This window comes from Sorex araneus, chromosome 6, assembly GCF_027595985.1.
Source record: "Sorex araneus isolate mSorAra2 chromosome 6, mSorAra2.pri, whole genome shotgun sequence".
NCBI lineage: Eukaryota > Metazoa > Chordata > Mammalia > Eulipotyphla > Soricidae > Sorex > Sorex araneus.
In genome coordinates, this window is record NC_073307.1 from 90681752 (window position 1) to 90702648 (window position 20897).

A 20897-nucleotide genomic window follows, 5' to 3' on the forward strand; every position below is an offset into this window, starting at 1 on the left:
AGAGCGACCGTCCAGGGAAACCCAGAGACCACGTGAAGGTGGGCCGAGAAATGGGATTCAGGGATCGGAAGAATTGAGATGGGGTCCCAGAGATGCAACTTGAGCAAGTGGGTGAGTCTCTCCGAGCCTCAGTTTCTCCCCCTTTTGTGGGAATGCTGCAATGGACGGGATTGGAGTTCAGCAAACAGACCCCCAACTCCACATTAAGCTGGCTGGCTTTTCTTCCCATCCATCCAGCGCACAGTAAAATAGGACGGAGCTCTAAAGTGCTCAAGAGTACTGTCCATCTGCACTCATTTGTGGAGTATAGAAATAACATCACACGAGGCTAACACCTAAGGGCAGTCGAGACAAGGGCCAGGAGGATTGCCCCGTAGCACAGACACTTGCTTTCAACCACTGGCCAGAGAGCTCAAGGACTTTTGGGAGGGGGTCCTGGGGCCTCCTGAGCACCCCCTTGGGAGGCCCTCCAGCAAAACAAAACAAAACTGGGGCTGGAGTGATAGCAGAGCGGGGAGGGCATTTGCCTTGCATGCAGCCGACCCAGGTTCGATTCCCAGCATCCCACAGGTTCTCCCAAGCACTGCCAGGAGTAATTCCTGAGTGCAGAGCCCTTGAGCATCTCCGGGTGTGACCTAAAAAGCAAAAAACAAACAAACAAACAAGCAAAAAAGCAAAACAAAGCTTCCACTGCTTTGATATTCAGGGGGTGGGCGTGGGAGATGGAGATGATAGCGAATATATTTATGATGACAGTATCTGTTTGTTCCCCCAAAGGTAATGATTAAATACAAAAGTGACTGATTCAGAGATAGCGCAGGGAGATAAAATGTGGCCACCCACGACTCGGCCATCCCAGGTGGATAAGGACGCTCACCCAGTTCCATCTCCAGGTCTCCCGAGGACCACCAGGGATGGTCAGACACCAAAAAGGAAAGTAAATAAAAATTTAAAAAAGAAAAGTGAAAATAATCGTCAAAATGGGAGCTTTGAAACTTTGTTTTTCTGGTTTAAGAACTCAAAGTCTGAAGCTGGATTGACAAGATTCCAATCCAGTCTGTGCCCTCTCTCCGTGACTCTGCCCCGTGAGTTAATAAGCACGGTCCCTTCTATCACCAGGAAAATGGGGGTCACCCCAGCACCCACCTCACGGAGACACACGAGAATGAAATGCAGCTGTAAACACGGAAAACCCCTTGTCGGCCCTGGGTAGCATGCAAATTGGTCTAGTTTCTATGGAAAAGAGTATGGAGACTTCTCTCAAAAATATTAAACACAGTCTGCCAGATGAGCTAGCATTTCTACTCCGGGGGCTTCTATCCAAAGAACATTAAAAAACATTCATTAGGAGAGATATTCCACATTGTTTACAAAAGCTAAGATCTGGAAGCAACTTAAGTTCCTGAGGACAGATGGGGAGGGGGTTGTGGGGAATAAAGGAAGCAAGTAGAGGAACAAATACAGTCAAATAAAAACAAAACCTGGGAATCTGACCTCAAAACCATGGAGCGATAGCACAGCGGGTCAGGCATTTGCCTTGCACGTGGCAGACCAAGGTTCAATTCCTTCGTCCCTCTCGGAGAGCCCGGCAAGCTACCGAGAGTATCCCGCCTGCATGGCAGAGCCTGGCAAGCTCCCTGTGGCATATTCAATATGCCAAAAACAGTAACAAGTGTCACGATGGAGACGTTACTGGTGCCCGCTCGAGCAAATCGATGAACAACGGGACGACAGTGCAACAGTGCAGTGCTACCAATGGGGAGAATATGAAAAGGTTGGAGGGATCTAAACGAAGGGTGGTGGAAGTTATTATTGGTCTCTGAGCAGTGGACCAATAAAATCTATGGCATGGTAACATGCAATTTTTGGGGGGAGGGGAGGTGGAAGCACATGTGGTGATGCTCAGGGGTTACTCCTGGCTCTGCACTCAGGAATCACTCCTGAATATTCCTGGCAGTGCTTGGGGGACCATGTGGGATGCTGGGGATCAAGGCAAGGGCCCTCCCCTTACTATTGCCCTCCCCTCTCACCATAACATGCAGTTTCGAAGAGGTACAAAACTACCTCTAAAACAATTTTGTGACTTGTTAGTATCACCATGATGATACTGTAGCACTGTTGTTCTGTTGTTCATTGATTTACTCGAGTGGGCACCAGTAACGCCTCCATTGGGAGACTTCTTGTTCCTGTTTTTGGCATATCAAATACACCATGGGTAGCTTGCCAGGCTCTGCAGTGCGGGTGGGATACTTGGTAGCTTGCTGGGCTCTCTGAGAGGGGCGGAGGAATCGAACCCGGGTTGGCCGAGTGCAAGGCAATCGCCCTCCCCGCTGTGCTATCGCTCCAGTCCTACCGAGAATAATATCACCACGATGATAATAATAATAATAAAATGGGACCAGAGTTTGGAATGGTATGGGAACTACATCTGTATTGATGAAATAAAAATATGGAACCGTTCCACACGGATGAGTCCTGATATTCAAACTGGATTAGCTGGGGAGGAAGTAAAAAAAAAAAATCCAAGAATCTCTTGCCTCACGTCCAACTCACGGACAGCATTAGCCACAGGAGGCTGATTCTTATCCTCTGCCTGATTAAAACTTCAGGTTCCTCCCATGCCAATCTGGAAACGGCTCCTCCGCTAAGTTGAAGCCCAAACAGGCGCTGAGAGGACTCGAGGTAGACACTGGTCACAAAGAAGCAATCTTATTCTCCCTGCTCTTATGAGGCCCAGGCGAAGTTAGGCAGAAATCCCCAGCTGCTGGTTATGCAAAATAAAAATAAATAAATAAATAAATAAAGGAAACTGTCCCGGTTTCCTCCTTCCTGCCAGCAGGGCTGGAGCGTGCCAGGAAGCGGATCATTCTTGCAAACAGATATTAAATTTTTACAAGCTGCTCCACCTTCTGCCCAGGAGGTAAACATTTAATTACTAAATAAAAATCTTCCCCTCTCTTTACTAAGAGCTTGGCTTCTTTAAAGAGCAGGACTAATTCCCGGGTTATCTACCATGGGTATGGGAGTGACAGACATTCCATTAACCCTCCCTTTATTTTATTTTTTTTTTCTTTTTGGGTCACACCCGGCGATGCACAGGGGTTCCTCCTGGCTCATGCACTCAGGAATGACACCTGGCGCTGCTCAGGGGAGCCTATGGGATGCTGGGAATTGAACCCGGGTTGGCCGCGTGCAAGGCAAACGCCCTACCCGCTGTGCTATCGCTCCAGCCCCATGACCCTCCTTTAAATATCAAAGAGTCACAGACATAAATGGAATTAAAAAAAATTTTAAACTCAATCTTTGCTTCTATATATTTTAATTTTTTTCCCATTCACATCCCCACCCCCCGCCCTTATTGCATATGGAGGAGACCAAAAAACAGACGTAAAGAGAAGATAAGAGCAAGATCACTCTCCAAACACAACATGAGAAAATCCCTCCCCCAATCTGGGCGGCCTCTCCAGTGGTGCTCAGGGACCTTGAGGACCACATCTGGCCGTGCTCGGGGGAAATACAGTTCCAGGGATCATCTTGGACATTGCCCAGGCAAAGCTTGTACTCCCGCACTTTGTACTCTCTTTAAGCACCCACAATTACCCCCATCTTTTTTTTTTTCATTTTTGGGTCACACCTGGCGATGCTCAAGGGTTATTCCTAGCTCTGCACTCAGGAATTACTCCTGGTGGTGCTCAGGGGACCCTATGGGATGCCGGGGATCAAACCCAGGGTTAGCTGCGTGCAAGGCAAACGCCCTCCCCGCTGTGCTATCGCTCTGCCCCCCATGAAATTACCTTTTTATTTTTTATTTTATTTTTTTTCTTTTTGGGTCACACCTGGCGATGCACAGGGGTTATTCCTGGCTCATGCACTCCTGGCGGTGCTCGGGGGACCATATGGGATGCTGGGAATCGAACCCGGGTCAGCCGCATGCAAGGCTTGCAAGCCCTCCCCGCTGTGCTATTGCTCCAGCCCCCGAAATTACCTTTTTAATTTGTATTTTCTGGTTATCTTTCACCCCTCTCCTGTTTGTCTCCACCCTCACCCCTGCCCCATACTGCTGGGGTCGAACCCAGGGCTCCACACACTTCCCTCCATCAGTCTCCAGATTCCCTCTTCATCTCAACCCTGACTCCATCCCCGCTTGTCGTCACAAAGTTTCAATGGTTGGTGCTGCTTAGGTCTGATATTTTTCATGTTGTTTAAGCTGTGTTTCGGGTGTATGGCTCGAACCCTCCCTCATATCACTGGCATACCTGAAGCCCTGAAGCCCGTTCACCTATTACTTCTTGTTCTCTTCTTCCCTTCATGTTTTCTTCCCTTCTCTGTCCTTCTGCTCCAACCTCTGGGGTCAAGGATGATCTAAGCATCCCCCTTTTACCACATTTCCTCATCCGGTAGTCTATATTCCATAGATAAGTGAGATTATCCTGTTATTTGTCTTTCTTCTTCCGGCTTACTTCACTCAACATGGTTATCTTCCAGTTTCATCCATGTTGCAGAAAACTGCACAATTTTGTTGTTCCTTATATGCAACTGCATAGTATTCCATTGTGTATATATACCACATCTTCATAATCCATTTATCTGTCATTGGACACCTAGGTTGATTCCATATTTTATCTACTGTACTGAGTGTTGGAATATAGCTCTAAATATTTTAGGTCTAACATTGGTTTCTTCTTTCTCCCTTGCCACATGGAGCTTAGGTTTATTGAGTCACACCCATCACAGTGCCCTAGTCACTCCCATTCCTTTGTTTATCTGTAACCACTTCTTTTTGCTCTCTTCCCCAACCAGTTAATCAGCTTTTTCCCTAATCAGATTCTGTTAATTTGTAAGGTCAGATTCTTCTAGGACACTGAACTTGTATTGTAAGTTAATATTGCCTTTCTCTTCTTCTTATGTCTTTTGAATAGTTTTGTTTAAATCAATGTCCTTTTTGTATGGACAAAGGAAGACAGTTACTATTATGCTTTTGTAACTTGGGAGTAAATTGTCTCCAAACAATCTGCACTCCTGGGCATCTGTTCTCTCGACTTAAGCCTCAGTTGCCCTTAGTTCCTAGCATTCCCAAAGCAGGGTCCTGACGAGGGACTGAATAGACCCAGGGCAAGCTGTGAGCTACCCTGGCATCGAAATGGGCCAGGCCAAAGCACCACAATACTCAACTATAAGTTGAGAGCATGGTCATAAACAAATGCTGTCATGATCCAAAAGTAACGGCGAGATTAGGACCCTGCCAGGGATAGGAAAGACTAATCTGGCCTGAGCACTGTAGTCTGAGATTGAGATGACCCTAGGAGATGGGAATGCAATAAACTGCAACTGAGACCAACCAGCCTGGTCCTCGTTCCTTCCTTCACCTGCCCATCGCCACTGACCTCCTTGGGGGGGGCGGGAAGCGGCCCAAGACTACCGAACACAGGTGGCGGAGAGAGACAGCCGTGCTTGGCCCTTCTGTAATTTATTTTTAGTGAATATACACTAAGTACAGCAATGAATAATGGTGTGCATATGTCCTTTTGAGAGCGTGTAGGATTTTTCTTTTTGGTTTTTGGCTTTTGGGTCACACTTGTCGATGATCAGGGGTTACTCCTGGTTCTGCACTCAGGAATTACTCCTGATGGTGCTTGCAGGGCCATATGGGATGCTGAGGATTGACCCCAGGTTGGCAGTGTGCAAGGAAAATGCCCTACCCGCTGTACTATAGCTCCAACCTCCAAGAGAGGGCTTTTTTATACATATATGTCCTGGGCTGGAGCGATAGCACAGCGGTTGGGCATTCACCTTTTACGCAGCTGACCCAAGTTCGATTCCTCCGCCCCTCTTGGAGAGCCCGGCAAGTTACCAAGAGTATCTTGCCCACATGGCAGAGCCTGGCAAGCTACCCGTGTGTATTGGATATGCCAAAAACAGTAACAATAAGTCTCTCAATGAGAGACGTTACTGGTGCCCACTCGAACAAATCGATGAGCAACGGGATGACAGTGATACAGTGATATATATCCTGGGTATAGTTGCCCCAAAGTGGAATTGTTGGACCATATGGCAATTCAATTCTAAGTTTACTGAGAACTCACCATACTGTTTTCCACAGGGGTCGTCCCACACACCCTTCCTACCAGCAGTGAATAAAAACTTCTTTTTCACTCCATCCCCACCAACACAGATTGTTCCTACTATTTTTGATGTATCACTCTTACCAATGTGAGATAGTATCTCACTGTCATCTTGATTAAGATTTCTCTGACGATAAGTTCTGCTGAACACTGTTTTCATGGGCCTGCTGGCTATTCGCCTGTCTTCCTCTGAGAAATGTCTATTTATTTCCTCTCCTTATTTGCTGATAAGGTTTCTAAATTTTTTAAATTGATCTTTGTATTTTATATATCCTGGATATCAAACCTTTATCTGATGTGTTGACTGCAAATATTTTTCCTATTCAGTTAGCATTTTTTGTTTGTTTGTTTTTTTGTTTTAGTGATTTTTTTTTCTTTTTTCCCCCACATAGAAACTCTTTAACGTTAGGCAGTCCCATTTGTTTATTTTGGATTTTGCTGTCTTTGTCAGAAGTATCAGATCACTGAAGGCACCTTTGAGGTCCAAGTCTTGAAATATTCTGCCTATATTTTCCTCAAGTTACTTGATAGTTTCTGGTCCAATCTCAAGTTCTTTGATCCACTTTGACTTGACTTCAAAGTGAGGTGTAAGATATGGATCCAGCTTTAGTTTCTTACACGTAGTTTTCCAGTTTTTCCAGCATGCTCGAGGATGTGTATGTGTGTTTGTGTTTGTGTGTGTATGTGTGTGTGTGTGTGTGTGTGTGTGTGTACCAGTTGTTTTGGGAGAGTTGTGGTTTTTTTTTTAATTAAGTGGCATTTCAGTAATTCTTATGGTATTGGTTTAGTTGTTGCAAATTCTGCCAGCTCTTGTTTGTCTGAAAGGTTTCTTATCCCTCCCTCAAGACTAACTGATAGCCTCGCAGGGTAGTGGACTCTAGGCTGGAAGTTTTTTTCAGCCAGAACTTTGAATATGTCATTCCACCTTCCTAGCTTGTTATAATGTCCTATAGGAGGTCGGTTCTGATTCTTATGTTGTGTCCCTTATATTTGAGGGTCTTCTTCTCTCTTGCTGCTTTGAGTTGTCTGTCTCTATCTTTTGATTTTACCATCCATTTTGATTGCTATGTATCTCAACATTTTTTCGTTCGAGACTATTTTGTTTGGAACTCCTTGGGCCTCCTGAATCCATGCAGGAGCCTCTCTCGAGATATCCGGAAAGTTCTCACATCAGGAAAGTTCTTGGTGATTATTTCTTCAGCCAGCTCTTCTTCTGCTTTACCTTTTCCCTCTCCTTCTGGTCTTCCTAGGATTCAAAGACTATTTCTCATTGACTATCTATCAAGAATCTTACATTTTCCTCCATTTGTTTACTTTTCTTCTTTTTTTCCACTTTGTTAGCAGTGAGGGCTAATATTTTGTCTTCAATGTCACTGATAGGGTCCTCTGCATGTTGAATTCTATTGCTGTGACTTGCCATTGTATTTTTCAACTCCTTCAATTCCATTTGCGTGGACTCTCTGATGATAACCTGGATTCATTTGTTTTTAAGTTGTCTAATTTTTTCTTCCAGTGACTGCTTTTGTTCAGTGGCCATTGTATGGAACAGGGATTTGAGTTCCTCAGCAATGAGACTTGAGCGTTTATCTGAGGCCCCATGTTTTGCCAGGGCTTCTGTTTCTGTCTGACAGAGCAGGTGAAATCTTTTGTTTCACCATTGTTCCTAAGGATTTGTGGGTACTGAAATTTGAGTTTAAGAGAATCTGACCTAATTTATGATTTCCAGCAAGCAGTACTCTATGATCGACTAGTCTGACAATACATGATATGTGTGCACTTAGCATGTTGATTGAACGGCACTGGTCACGCAGCTCAATCTCTAATACAGTTCAATCTCTAATATATCCATTTGTACAGGAGTGTTAAAACAGACATATCTGAGGAGATATATAAAACCCAACAACCCTTGAAGTTGGGGAGACTAAGGGGTGCTGTTTGGGGTTTGGGTTTTGGGTTCCAGAGGGCTCTGGGAGGGGCTTCATGGGTCCAGGGGACCCAGCACGGGGTAGCAGAGATGTCAGTATGGGATGCGGGCTGGCTCCCTGGACACACCTAGATGACGAAAAAGGCCCGTGTCAGCTTCCAGGGTCCTTGGGGGATGGGATGGGGTGCGTAGAGTTCCAAAGGGCTCTGGGAGGGGCCTCATGGGTCCAAGGGACCCAGCAAAGGGTGGCAGATGGCACAGAGATAGCAGGATGGGTTCTTACTGATTTAGTTACATTTGGGGCTTGGGGTTCCACTTGGCAGTGCACAGAGCTACTCTCGATGCAGAGCTCAGGGGCTGCTTCCTGCCTTGCTCAGGTGGGTCCACGTGGGACCCGGGTTTGTGCTGGGGGCTCCAGCATGCAAAGACATGCTCCAACCCTTCGAGCCAGTCCATGACCCCATTTTTCAAAGCCACTGAGGACATTAACTACAAGAGGATGCCCATTATTTGCTGACTGATGCTGTTATGATTCTTGGTAGTATTACAGCAGTGTTTTTTTTTTTTTTAATTTCTGGGTGTGTATCATCTTTCCAAGACGGAGGCCTCCAAGGACTTCTATGGGGTCGCCTTCTAAAGCACCATACAAATATATAACACAACCTTCTTCTTTCCAAAAGGTGACATGATGTTTCTGTTCCAGCATCAGTGTTCAAGAATGCCTGTCATCCACTCTCTTTTAAGCCAGAGTGGGGGCTGGAGCCATAGTACAGGGGGGAAGGCGTCTGCCTCGCACGCGGCCGACCCGGGTTCGATTCCCAGAATCCCATAGGGGTCCCCTGAGCACCACCAGGAGTAATTCCTGAGTGCAGAGCCAGGAGGAACCCCTGTGCATTGCCGGGTGTGACCCTCCCCTCAAAAAAAAGCAAAAAAATTTAAAAAACCAGAGTGTCTACCCGCCCTCCCCCCCCCCCCACACCGTATCCCTCGGTACCCCGGGAAAATGAAACTGATTGGCTGTAACAAAGCAGGCCTTAAGTGAAAAATCTGCTGGCAATCTTGTCTGGAAACTAAATCTAATTACTGTAATTAACAGCGAAAGCCCGAGAAGCATCCTGCAGCACTATTATTATATTATTATTAACATTAGGACGGGACTTGATGTGTCAAAGCATTGGAGAATCACGTATGAGTTAATCCTCCCCACGTGCTCGGGGAGGCAAGGCGGCTATTTATAGCCGGACTTTTCCACGCTCGGAGTCTTTCAAAAGTCCTTCAGGCTTCCTATCTCCACTCATTATCGCCCGCATTAGCCATGCCCAGAAGAATTCTCCTGGGTAGAGTCGCGGGGAGGAAATTCTACCCGTTCTCCTTTCGGCGGCTGCAGAGGAAGCCGCGCTGGGCTCAAGCTGCGGGACTGTCATGCCACGTCCTCCGCGCTGGCTTTCTTCTCGGGGTGCAGGACCCCGCGCAAACCAGGCGTCTGAGCGGCGGCTGATAATAAACGGCTGCTATTTTTAAATCGAACCTGCGGCCTCCGTAGGTTCCTTACGATTTCCACGGCGACCTGGTTTGTCCGGTTTGGCGTGGAGAATATTCCCGTGCCTTCGGTATTATCGACACGTGGCCGTAGGTTCTGATTGATGTCTCTGGACATTTTGGAGGACCACAGAATTGGCCCTGATTAGGAAATAGGAGAGCTTGAGGACAGAGGATCATACTTTTAGAAAGTAAATATTTCACTTTATTTAATTTCAGTGTGTGTGTGTGTGTGTGTGTGTGTGTGTGTGTGTGTGTGTGTGTTGGGGCCACACCTGTTGATGCTCTGGGTAATACTCTGGGCGTTCTCCTGGCTCTGTGCTCCAGCATTACTTCTGATGGAGCTGGGGGGACCATCTTCAGTGTCTGGAACTAAAGGCGGGTCAGTCGTGTGCAAGGCACGTGGCCATACCTGTAGGTTGTTCCATCTCTTACTTCTTAAGAGTGGGAGAGAGAGTTTGATGGGACAAGCCTGTGCTTTGCCAACAAGAGGGCCAGCGTCCATGCCAGGAGCCATATGGTTCCCTGAGCAATTTTGGGAGAGCCAAGAGTATCCCCTGAACACCACCAGGGATGGTCCTAACCCCCACAATAAACAAATAAATGAAAAGCAGATTTTTTTCTTGGTTTGGACGAGCCTCACTCATGAAGGGACCAGCAGAGGAACCCAGGTGTGAGGGACCCGGGGCTGAGATCTCCAAGCCTGCTCAGATTGGGACTGGGCCTCTTCCGCCCAGATTCCCCATTTTCCAGTAGCCTGGAAGCCACACCCACAAACTGCCATTGGTGCCATGTAATCCCACCAACGGCCAACATCCAGAGACTGTAAGACCAAGCTCTTGGTCTAATAACCTTGTTCTCCCTCTTGGAGAACCCGAGAAGCTACCTGCAGGGGAGAGCCTTGCAAGCTCCCCATGGTGTATTCATATCCCAAATACAGTAAAAGATATATACATCCCTCTTGGAGAGCCCGGCAAGCTACCGAGAGTATCCCGCCCACATGGCAGAGCCTGGCAAGCTACCTGTGGCGTATTTGACATGCCAAAAACAGTAACAATAGGATTCATTCCCCTAACCCTGAAAGAGCCTCCAATTGTTGGAAAAGACGAGTAAGGAGAGGCTGTAAAATCTCAGGGCTGAGTGTCATAGAGACGTTACTGGTGGCCACTTGAGTAAATCGACGAACAACGCGATGACAGTGACTGTGACAGTGGTCAGGGAGGGAACCTTTACAGGAGACAAAGAATGAGCCATTAGCTGTGAGATGCGTCTCAACCATGGGAAGGGGCTGAAGGCAGGGTCTTGGGGTCACAGTCAAAGAAATGCCCAAGTGGAGAGGTCCCTTCCCAGCGGCTGAACTCAAAAAACAAGTGTCATGCTGAACCAAAAACGTCTGGGGTGATAGGCTTTGCAGCCAAAGCGAACTGAAGGAAGAGTTAAGTCCAAAGAGGAGTTCAAATGATCTCCTCCAACTCTCTCCGCCAGATGCTGGTAAGAACGTGAAACCGAGCAAGGCCTGTGTGTGATTTGACGGGCGAAGTATGTCTCCAGGTAATTTATCAGGGAAGTCTCGCGGATTCCCTTGCTAAAGGAGTAACCACTTCCTGGGCTTTCAGGAACGCAGGGAAAGCACATAGCTGTAGGTATTAGGAAGACAGACAAACAATGCCTGGCTTCTACTCCCGGAAGGCCCGCCTTTGACTTCAGAAGAAAGCAAGCAAGAAAGCAAGAAAGCAAGAAAGCAAGAAAGCAAGAAAGAAAGAAAGAAAGAAAGAAAGAAAGAAAGAAAGAAAGAAAGAAAGAAAGAAAGAAAGAAAGAAAGAAAGAAAGAAGAAGAAAGAAAGAAAAAAAGAAAGAAAGAAAGAAAGAAAGAAAGGAAGGAAGAAAGAAAAAAAGAAAGAAAGGAAGGAAGGAAGGAAGGAAGGAAGGAAGGAAGGAAGGAAGAAAAGAAAGAAAGAAAGGAAAGAAGGAAGGAAGGAAGGAAGAAAGAAAGGAAGGAAGAAAGAAAGGAAGGAAGGAAGAAAGGAAGGAAGGAAGGAAGGAAGGAAGGAAGGAAGGAAGAAAAGAAGAAAGAAAGAAAGGAAAGAAGGAAGGAAGGAAGGAAGAAAGAAAGGAAGGAAGAAAGAAAGGAAGGAAGGAAGAAAGGAAGGAAGGAAGGAAGAAAGAAAAAGAAAAAATAAAGGAAGAAAGAAAGAAAGAAAGAAAGAAAGAAAGAAAGAAAGAAAGAAAGAAAGAAAGAAAGAAAGAAAGAAAGAACCATGAGTAACAAGAAGTAAAACGCAAGGCGATGAACAGAACGGCAGAGGAAGCCCAGATCCGCAGTACACGTGTGATTCCTCTGAGAAAACATACCCAGGCAACGTCTTTCATTTGCAGTGGTTGGGGAGGGGGGTCCCCCAGATCCAGGGCCCCAGGGGCCACTCGTGGCATCGCTTGCCTGAACTGCCGAGTCCGGCAACGCGCTGCCACTGAGGGCTGCGGTGTTGATGCTCAGGCGGTCACACAGCAGCGCTGGGAACCGAACCCCGGCCCCGCACATGCGAGGAAAAGGCGTGGCCTCTTTGTGCCATCTCCCAGGTCCCTCACAGTGCTCGGAGAGGGTCAGAGGAATCTTCCCAGGGGGGCGGTGGAGGAGGAGCAGCAGGAGGGGAGGAAGCAGAGGGGAGCCAGTGGGCCTGAGTATAAGGGGGCAGGGCCCAGGGCGGGGCTGGAGGGAGGGGGAAGTCCCAGGTAGGTGAGTGTGGCTGGAGTGGGGAGAGGAGAGAGGAGGGGAGAGGGGCGGCGAGGAGAGGGAAGGAGGAGGAGGAGAGGGGGAGAGAGAACAGTGGAGGAGAAGAGAGGAAAGAAGGGTTGATAGGAAGAAAGGAGAGAGGAGAGGAGGAGAGAGGGGGGAGAAGAAAGGAGAGAGGAGGGAAGGAGAGAGGACGGAGAAGAAAGGAGGGAGGAGGGAGGAGAGGAGGAGAGGAGGGAAAGAGGAGGGGAGCAGGGAAGAGAGAGCTGTGAATTAAGACACTAACAGATGGGGCTCTCCGCCGAGATGTGACCCAGGTGGCCGCACGTGTACAGCCTCTCTGTTGCTGGATGACCATGATCCCGGAGGCCAGCTAAACTACTTTTGGTACCAGCAGCTTCTTGCAGAAATGTCTCTAGACTGTGAACTAAGCCACGGCCCCATGCTGCCCTAGGAGGGGAAAGGTTTTTCTCTCTCCGCTTTTTTCTTTCCGGGAAGAAAGGGGGGAAAGGCGTGGTGACCACCATCTTATAAGGACCACTAAAGAGAGGTATGAGCTTGCAGTGATGCAATTTCTGGCAGAAATTTCCCTGGACCTAGTTACTAAAATGCTAAGATATAGAAATCCAAGACTGCGCGGCCACAAGGCCTTGTAACTCTTCATTCTCAGCAATGGAAAAGAAATTATCAAATGCTTCCTTTTCAGTAGGTCTGATTTTGGGCGGGGGGAAACTCCAAACAATAATAGTGAGTTATTATTTTTTTGTGGAAGTCACTGTCACTGTCATCCCGTTGCTCATCAATTTGTTCGAGCGGGCACCAGTAACGTCTCTCATTGAGAGACTTATTGTTACTGCTTTTGGCATATCCAACACACCACGGGTAGCTTGCCAGGCTCTGCCATGCGGGCGTAATACTCTTGGTAGCTGGCCGGGCTCTCCGAGAGGGCGGAGGTATCGAACACAGGTTGGCGGCATGAAAGGCAAACGTCCTACTGCTGTGCTATTTGTGGAAATATTGAATATAATCAAAGTAAAGAGAAAGTAAAGTGAAAATTATCAGCTACACAGGCAGGGGGTGGGGGTGGCAGGGGAGGTTTACTGGGGTTCTTGGTGGTGGAACATGGGCACTGGTGAAGGGATGGGTGTTCGACTGTTGTATAACTGAGACTTAAGCCTGAATGCTTTGTAACTTTCCACATGGTGATTCCATAAAAAATAAAAAAAAAATTAAAAAATAAGACACTACCGGATAGGTCTGGACTGGGGAGGTGGGGGGCATTCAATCCTTTATACCACCCGCCAAAGAGACAGGAAAACAGAAAGGTCTGGGAACTGCCAGGCAAGAGACAGTGCAGAGCACAGTAGCCGAGATACGGAAGCAAGCCCCACACCCAACCACAGATGAACGCACCAAGAGGTCCTGGCAAGGGGCTGGAGCCATAGCACAGCGGGGAGGGCGCTTGCCTTGCACGCGGCCGACCTGGGTTCGATTCCCAGCATCCCATAGGGTCCCCTAAGCACCACCAGGAGTGACTCCTGAGTGCAGAGCCAGGAGGAACCCCTGTGCATCGCGAGGGTGTGGAAAAAGAAATAAAAGAGGCTGCAGCAGATGCACAAGGCAACACCCCACGGCTGCGAGGAACGATGAGATCACGCAGCCCCCTGCATCGGGCGGGAGCTGGGAGATGCCGTGTTGAGGGGAGAAAGTCAGAGGGGAAGGGCTCAGTACTGGGTGATCCCAGTGCTCGGTAGAATACAACGACGGGATGGAACAACATCAACCCTTCATAGCGGAACCCAGAAGCAACAACCAGGCACGGGGCAAAGAAGTCCAGGCTCGGAGAGGAGGAACGACGGTAGGGGTGGAGGGTTGTGGGTACCTGGTGTTGTTACAGCGTTAGTTCACTTAACCAAGCACCATGATTCAGCAATTTGGCAGGGACACAAGAAGGAATATTGACACTGGGGACCACAGCTAGGCAAAGCACTGGGAGCTACTGGCCTGGGACCAGGGGGTCCCAGAGCACTTAGACTGAGCATCCGTGGGGATGTGACTTCCGATCCAGCACGAGACAGACAGACAGCCCACCCGGGGCATCGGTACACCAGAGACCTTGAGGTCACACCGTGGCGCTCAGAACAGAAAGGACGTGAGTTCTAGTAAGGCAAGGGCATCATTATTAGGGAGTCACAGTCATGGTCACGCCAAGGTTGGGCAAAGCCGTTGCCCTGAAGTCAGGGGGCCTTGTGGCTTCGCGGTCGACAGCATGTACGAGTGAGTTACGGATGACACGTTTCGGCACAGCGGGTGGTGTGCCAACTGTAATGCGTTTGTACAGCAACACCCTAAATGCCGACACACTACTGAACCCAGGAGGAGAGGCGGGTAGAGAGGTTGGACGGAGTGGTGTGAGGGTCCAGGTGGAGCCACACAGCTGCGTCGCCGCCTCGGATGCCAGCCGTGCCCCCCAGCGGCACCCACCTTGCGCTGCCCCTGAGCCCGCTCTGCACTCTTGGGGAGACCTGGCCTGCGCCCAGCCTGGGCCCCGAGGCTCTGTCCGCGCCCCCCCCCCCCCACACCCCGACGTGGCTGAGGCTCAGACGCCGTCCCCCTGGTCGCATCAACTCTGCCCACAGCTGCCCCCACAGACACGTGCTGTCTCCCTGCTGGGGAACCCCTTAGCCGGCCTCGGGGCCAGACTGAAGGGGCTTTGAGCCGCTCCCGCTATGCACCCCCCTCTCAGCCCCGGCTTCGGGCCTGGCCAGAAGGTCAATGCCCCCCTGTGCCCCTCACCTCCTCCCTGAAGTCCAGGAAAGAGCCAATAAAACTCACTCTCGGTGTGAAAAAAAAAAAAGAATTTAAAACGTCCTAAAGTCTAATAAATAATTATTATCTAAATATCTAATTGCTTTTCGGGTCACACCCGGCGATGCACAGGGGTTACTCCTGGCTCTGCACTCAGGAATTGCTCCAGGCGGTGTGTGGGATCCCAGGTCAGTCACATGCAAGGCAAACGCCCTACCCACTGTGCTATTGCTCCAGTCCCTAAAATACATTTTTAAAAAACAGAATAAGAACAAAGAACTTAGGGTTCTCTTGGAAGTCCCTGTGGGGAGAAGCACTGTCATTTGACACATCACCAGACAGTCCCCACGGCCCGTACTCAATACCCGAAACATGCTAGCCCGGGTTTTTTTTATTTATTTTTAACTCACTGAGGGTTTTTTTTTTAATTGAATCACCGTGAGATGCAGTTACAAAGCTTTCATGTTTGAATTTCAGTCCTACAATGATCGAATACCCATCCCTGCACATTTTTCCACCGCTACTGTCCCCAGTCTATGGAGACGTTACTGGTGCCCACTCGAGCAAATCGATGAGCAACGGGATGGCAGTGACAGTGACAGTAAATGTCCCCAGTATCCTCCCCATCCCACCACACCCCTGCCTCTGTGGCAGACAATTCCCTCCGTACTCTCTCTACTTTTGTAGCCTGGGTTTTAAATTCTTTTTTTTTTTTTTTGTAGCCTGGGTTTTAAATTCTTTTTAATTTAATTTAATTTTTTTATTTTTGAGTCACACCTGGTGATGCACAGGGGTTCCTCCTGGCTCTGCACTCAGGAATTACTCCTGGTGGTGCTCGGGGGACCCTACGGGATGCTGGGAATTGAATCTAGGTCGGCCGCGTGCAATGCAAACGCCCTCCCCGCTGTGCTATCACTCCAGCCCCTGGTGCCCAGGTTTTAGACGAGCTGGTGCGGATGTGCTGGGGTGTACATGAGGGAGGAGGTGCCGGCTCTGACCCAGCCCACCCCAAAGAAAACCCCCCGCTGTCCCCGTCCCTCTTACCTGTGAAACAGGACAGACTTGACCAGGGTGACGACATCCCGGCTGGCGTTGTATCCTGCACAGACGATGGCCACGTGGATGGTCTGGAGGGGGAAGCGGGGGACAGAGAACAGGTGAGTCACACAGACGGCGGAGGCCCAAAGGGCGTCCCCTCTACCTCCACCTGCCCCGCCGCCAGCCCCTCAGAGAAGGAAGCCAGCCCCCACTCGGGACTGTGACTCCGAGAGAGCCGACGGCACCGTCGGCAGCTGTGGACAATAACTCGAGACAGTTTTATGAAGGCCTTTTGAATCGTCTATGGGGCCATCATCCTCTGGAAACCATTAAGGCACTTCCCAGTTACATCTTGGGGGCGAGGAAATATGGTGACTGGCGCAAACAGGCCAACAGTGGGGACCCCTACCCGCCCACCACCCGCCCTCCCCCCAACCCTGAGACACAGGCAAGGGGGAAGGAGAGAGAGGAAAGAGACAGGATAGGCCTGGCCAGAGGGAAGGAGCAAGGGAAAGCTGGAGAGAGAGTGAGCTGTTGGCACGGGACAAGGAGAGGTTCCGAGGTGGATTGGGTTTGGGTCTACTGGTCACAGTGCCAAAAAGACCCTGGGACTCTATTTTTTTTGTATTGTTCTTTGGGTCACACCCAGCAATGCTCAGCGGTTACTCTTGGCTCTGAACTCAAGAATTACTCCTGGATGGGGCTGGAGTGATAGCACAGTGGGAAGGGCGTTTGCCTTGCACGCAGCCGACCTGGGTTCGATTCCCAGCACCCCATAGGGTCCCCTGAGCACCACCAGGGGTGATTCCTGAGTGCAGAGTCAGGAAGAACCCCTGTGCATCGCTGGGTGTGACCCAAAAAGCCAAAAAAAAAAAAAGAATTACTCCTGGAGGTGCTTGGGGACCCTATGGCATGCTGGGGATCGAACCCGGGTTGGCCGTGTGCAAGGCAAACGCCCTACCCGCTGTGCTATCCACAGGCCCCAGCAATTTCTGCTTCTTGGCATCTACCTGTAGGGCTCCAAAATTCTGTGTCAGAAAAGACACTTGGACTCCTATGTTCCCAAGAGCCAAGATCTGGAAAGGACCCGAGTGTTGAAGAACAGGTCAGTGGATGGAGAAAGAAACCGGGTACACAGACAGTGGCACGTGACTTGGCCATGGGTACAAACTTTTGCAAGCTGCCCCTCTGTCGATGGAACTGGGGGGAGCAGGAGAAGTGAAGTCGGTCAGAGGAGAGGGGCAGACGCAGAATGGTCTCTCGCAGAATAAATAAGCATGGTAAGGGATGCTTGCCCGCACGCCTGGCTGTCTTCCCCGGGGCCCCTCGGAGGGGATGGGCTCCAGCTTCCCTCCCCACCCCGAGCAGAGCTCCCAACGGCCGAAGACCACCGGAACCTAGCTACAGTCACGCTGGAGGCCCCTCTCCACACGTTCGGACAGGCCTCACCCATGAAGGTACCGGCAGAGGAACACAGGTGTGTGTAATCCCATCAACGGCCAACATCCAGAGACTTAAAAGCAAGCTCCCAGAAGCAGTATCTTTAGCCTACTTCTCTCTCTGGGAGAAACTGGCAAGCTTCTGAGAGTTTCCTGCCCACATGGGACAGCCTTGCAAGCTTCCCATGGTGTATTTATATGCTAAATCCAGTAACAAGCTGGATCTCATTCCCCTGACCCAGTGCGACATCGACATCATCGTTGGGAGGGCCGAGTCGAGAGAGACTTCTAAGATCTCAGGGAAAGGACGAAATGAGAGGTTACTGAGCCCGCCCGAGAAATCGACAATTAACGGGATTTTGTGAGTAAGGGAATAATGAAAGGCCAAAGATAACAGAACCTAGGAACTAGTCCACAGAACTAAACTGACCAGGGGGTACCAAGTGGGGGCTGGAGGGGAGCCTGAGACGCAGCCGAGGGTGTGGCGTTGGCATGCTGTACGCAGGGAACCCCTATCGTCAATAATTTTGTACATCATGGTGTCTCTAATTAAAAAGTGGTATTGGGGGGACGGGGAGATAGTGCAGTGGTCAGGGCGCTTGCCTTGCACACAAATGACCAACATTCACTCCCAGGCACCTAATATGGTGCCCTGAACCATCACCAGGAGTGATCCTGGAGTACAGAGCCATGCGTAATCCCTAAGCATCGCCAGGTGTGGCCTCCCAAATGATATTTTCCATACATCATTTCTATATCTGTAAAGAAATGATCTCTGTCAGTGTCACTGTCATCCCGTTGCTCATCGATTTGCTCCAGTGGGCACCAGTAACATCTCTATTGTGAGACTTGTTACTGTTTTTGGCATATGGAATACACCACGGGGAGCTTGCCAGGCTCTGCCATGCAGGCAAGATACTCTCGGTAGCATGCCGGGCTCTTCGAGAGGGGTGGAGAATCGAACCCGGATAGGCAGCGTGCAAAATAAACACCCTACTGCTGTGCTATCGCTCCAGCCCAAAGCAATGATATATCATCTTTTATATATTTGATTTCCTATCCCATATCTATGAAGAAGTCCTGCTTTGTAGGAGGCAAGGCTTAGGCGGGGGTCGACAACGGGTGGGTGAAGGGGGTCCCAGGCTCAGGCTATCTCCGCCTGTCCTACTGTCACCACCTGTACCATGAAGGTACTCTCGTTCATCTCAGAGTCTCTCAGAGAGGCAGAGACTGAGACCACCCGGCTGCAGATGCGACTATTACCCTTCACGCTGGGGTGGGATTGAATGGGCTGCCTGTGCCCCGGAGCCCTGCCAGCCCAGGGCACAAGAAAAGAGCCAGAGCAGGTGGCACCGGGCACTCCCGAATCACTGACATTTCAGGGCCAGCCCCCCACCCCCACAGAGAGAGCAAACTGCAAACTTGGTCTGCTTGAGACTTCAGGGTTCGAGGGATTCTTTTGTGTGTGTGTGTGTGTGTGTGTGTGTGTGTGTGTGTGTGTGTGTGTGTGTGTAATGGGCCCATTAAATGTAAGTACAGGTGCACACACTCTCAAACCTTTGACATAATTTTCCAATCTCTTCGATTTCATCCCTTACACCTGCCCCCATGAATAAATCCATCATCTCAACCCAGAGAATCGGAGCAGTGGAGTCGGGGGTGGGGGCTGTAGCGAAAGGCGCAGGGGTGAGGCTGGAAGGAGCTGGGGTACACGTTCCTCCATTGCTCCTTCTCGGAGGGTGCCTGGGAAAACCCACCGGGGTCACTCTGGGGTTCGAACTTACAAAAAGGGGAGCCTGGGAAGTGAGCGGGGACTCCCAGGATGGCATCAGAGGGTCAGAACAGGGACGGGGGTGGGGGGAGCGCATGGGGATGAAGACGCAGGGATGAGAGCCGGGGCCCGAACTCTACGGGGGCCACTCCAGGGCTCGGTCTTGGGGGCCCACTGTGGAGGGGAGATGACAGGCCTGACTCTTGGTTTTCCTGGGAGGATGTTACTCTCTGGGCCGTGGAGAGGAGGCTGAGACCCAGGGCTGGCTGTGTCTAAGCAACAGCTGATGGCAGGGATGGGGGTTGAGAAAACAGAGCCTCTGGCGGTGCTCTCTTGGCTGGGGGCAGGGGAACCCCGTATTTTCCAGGAAGGAGCAGAGCTGAGACAACGGGAAAGGATCCATCAGGCTGCTGTGGGGCAGAAACTCGTGTGTGTGTGTGTGTGTGTGTGTGTGTGTGTGTGTGTGTGTGTGTGTGTGTGTGTGTGTGTGTGTGTGTAGGGCAGGAAACCAGGAAGCAGAAGGGACAGGAACAGGAAGTGGATTGGGAGAGCCCAAGGCTTGAGGGGCCTTTCCCAGAGACGCCTGAGGAAGGCTGTGTGGCCACAGCGCAGGCAGCTTGGGAGAGAGAGAGAGCGAGAGAGAGAGAGAGAGAGAGGAGAGAGCGAGAGAGAGAGAGACAGAGAGAGACAGAGTCAGACAGAGACAGAAAGACAGAGACAGAGACAGAGAGAGGAGAGAGAGAGAGAGAGAGAGGAGAGAGAGAGAGAGAGAGAGAGAGAGAGACCTTTCTGAGGTCAGCCCCTTCCTGGGAGGACGCAGCCCACAAAGCTCACGGCACCCTCAGGGGCTGGCCCCAGGACACCTGCAGGTGAAACCCCACCTCAGGGAGGGGAGAGGAGAAAAAGAGAAGCTCTCAAGCATTCGAGTCCTCCCAAGGCTCCCTAGCTGGGGCCGCTGACTCCCAGAGGTCCTAAGAATTCTGGTGGGGACATGATGGAACATCCCTGTGGTTCGTCAATGACCGGTAACAGGATTTCCGGCAGACCCAGCCAGTCCTCTGTTCCCAGGGCGTGAAAGCAGGATCATATGGTTGTTAGAACAAACACATTCTGAGCTGCACTGGTCACAGGGGCCACGAGTAGACGTGAGCAGAGAGTCTGGGGTCAGGTGAATGGAGAAACACCCCGGGGACACACGTGTGACAGACTGGGATCCCGCTGGAGCAAGGAAGGGGAACTTTGCCACAGGCTCCAGCCGGGTCTTTGAAGGCATCATGCTAAGAAGTGAGTCACAGAAAGACCAGTACTGGGGTGGAGGAGGGAGGGTGCATGCCTCTCACCCGTGCCCAACCCGGCCCTCTCTGAGGTCTCCTGAGCCACCAAGATGATCCCCAAAGACCCCTGCTGGGGTTCACAGCCTGGGAAGCATCTACACAGCATCCGTGCAAATAGCACTTGCTCAAAGCATTCACTGGGTTAGGACCTTCGAGAATAACTCAGACACAAGATTGTGTTTTCTGCCTTG

The 20897-nt window shown here is 50.1% G+C and overlaps 1 protein-coding gene across 1 annotated transcript in view; it reads right to left on the minus strand.

Annotated features, from left to right (window-relative positions):
* The window catches only part of LARGE1 (LARGE xylosyl- and glucuronyltransferase 1), a 531600-nt gene that overhangs the window by 261421 nt on the left and 249282 nt on the right, over positions 1-20897 (minus strand). The window contains exon 4 of the mRNA XM_055141751.1: positions 16169-16251. Within this exon, the coding sequence (XP_054997726.1) occupies positions 16169-16251 (83 nt within the window). The remainder of the gene's footprint in view (positions 1-16168; positions 16252-20897) is intronic.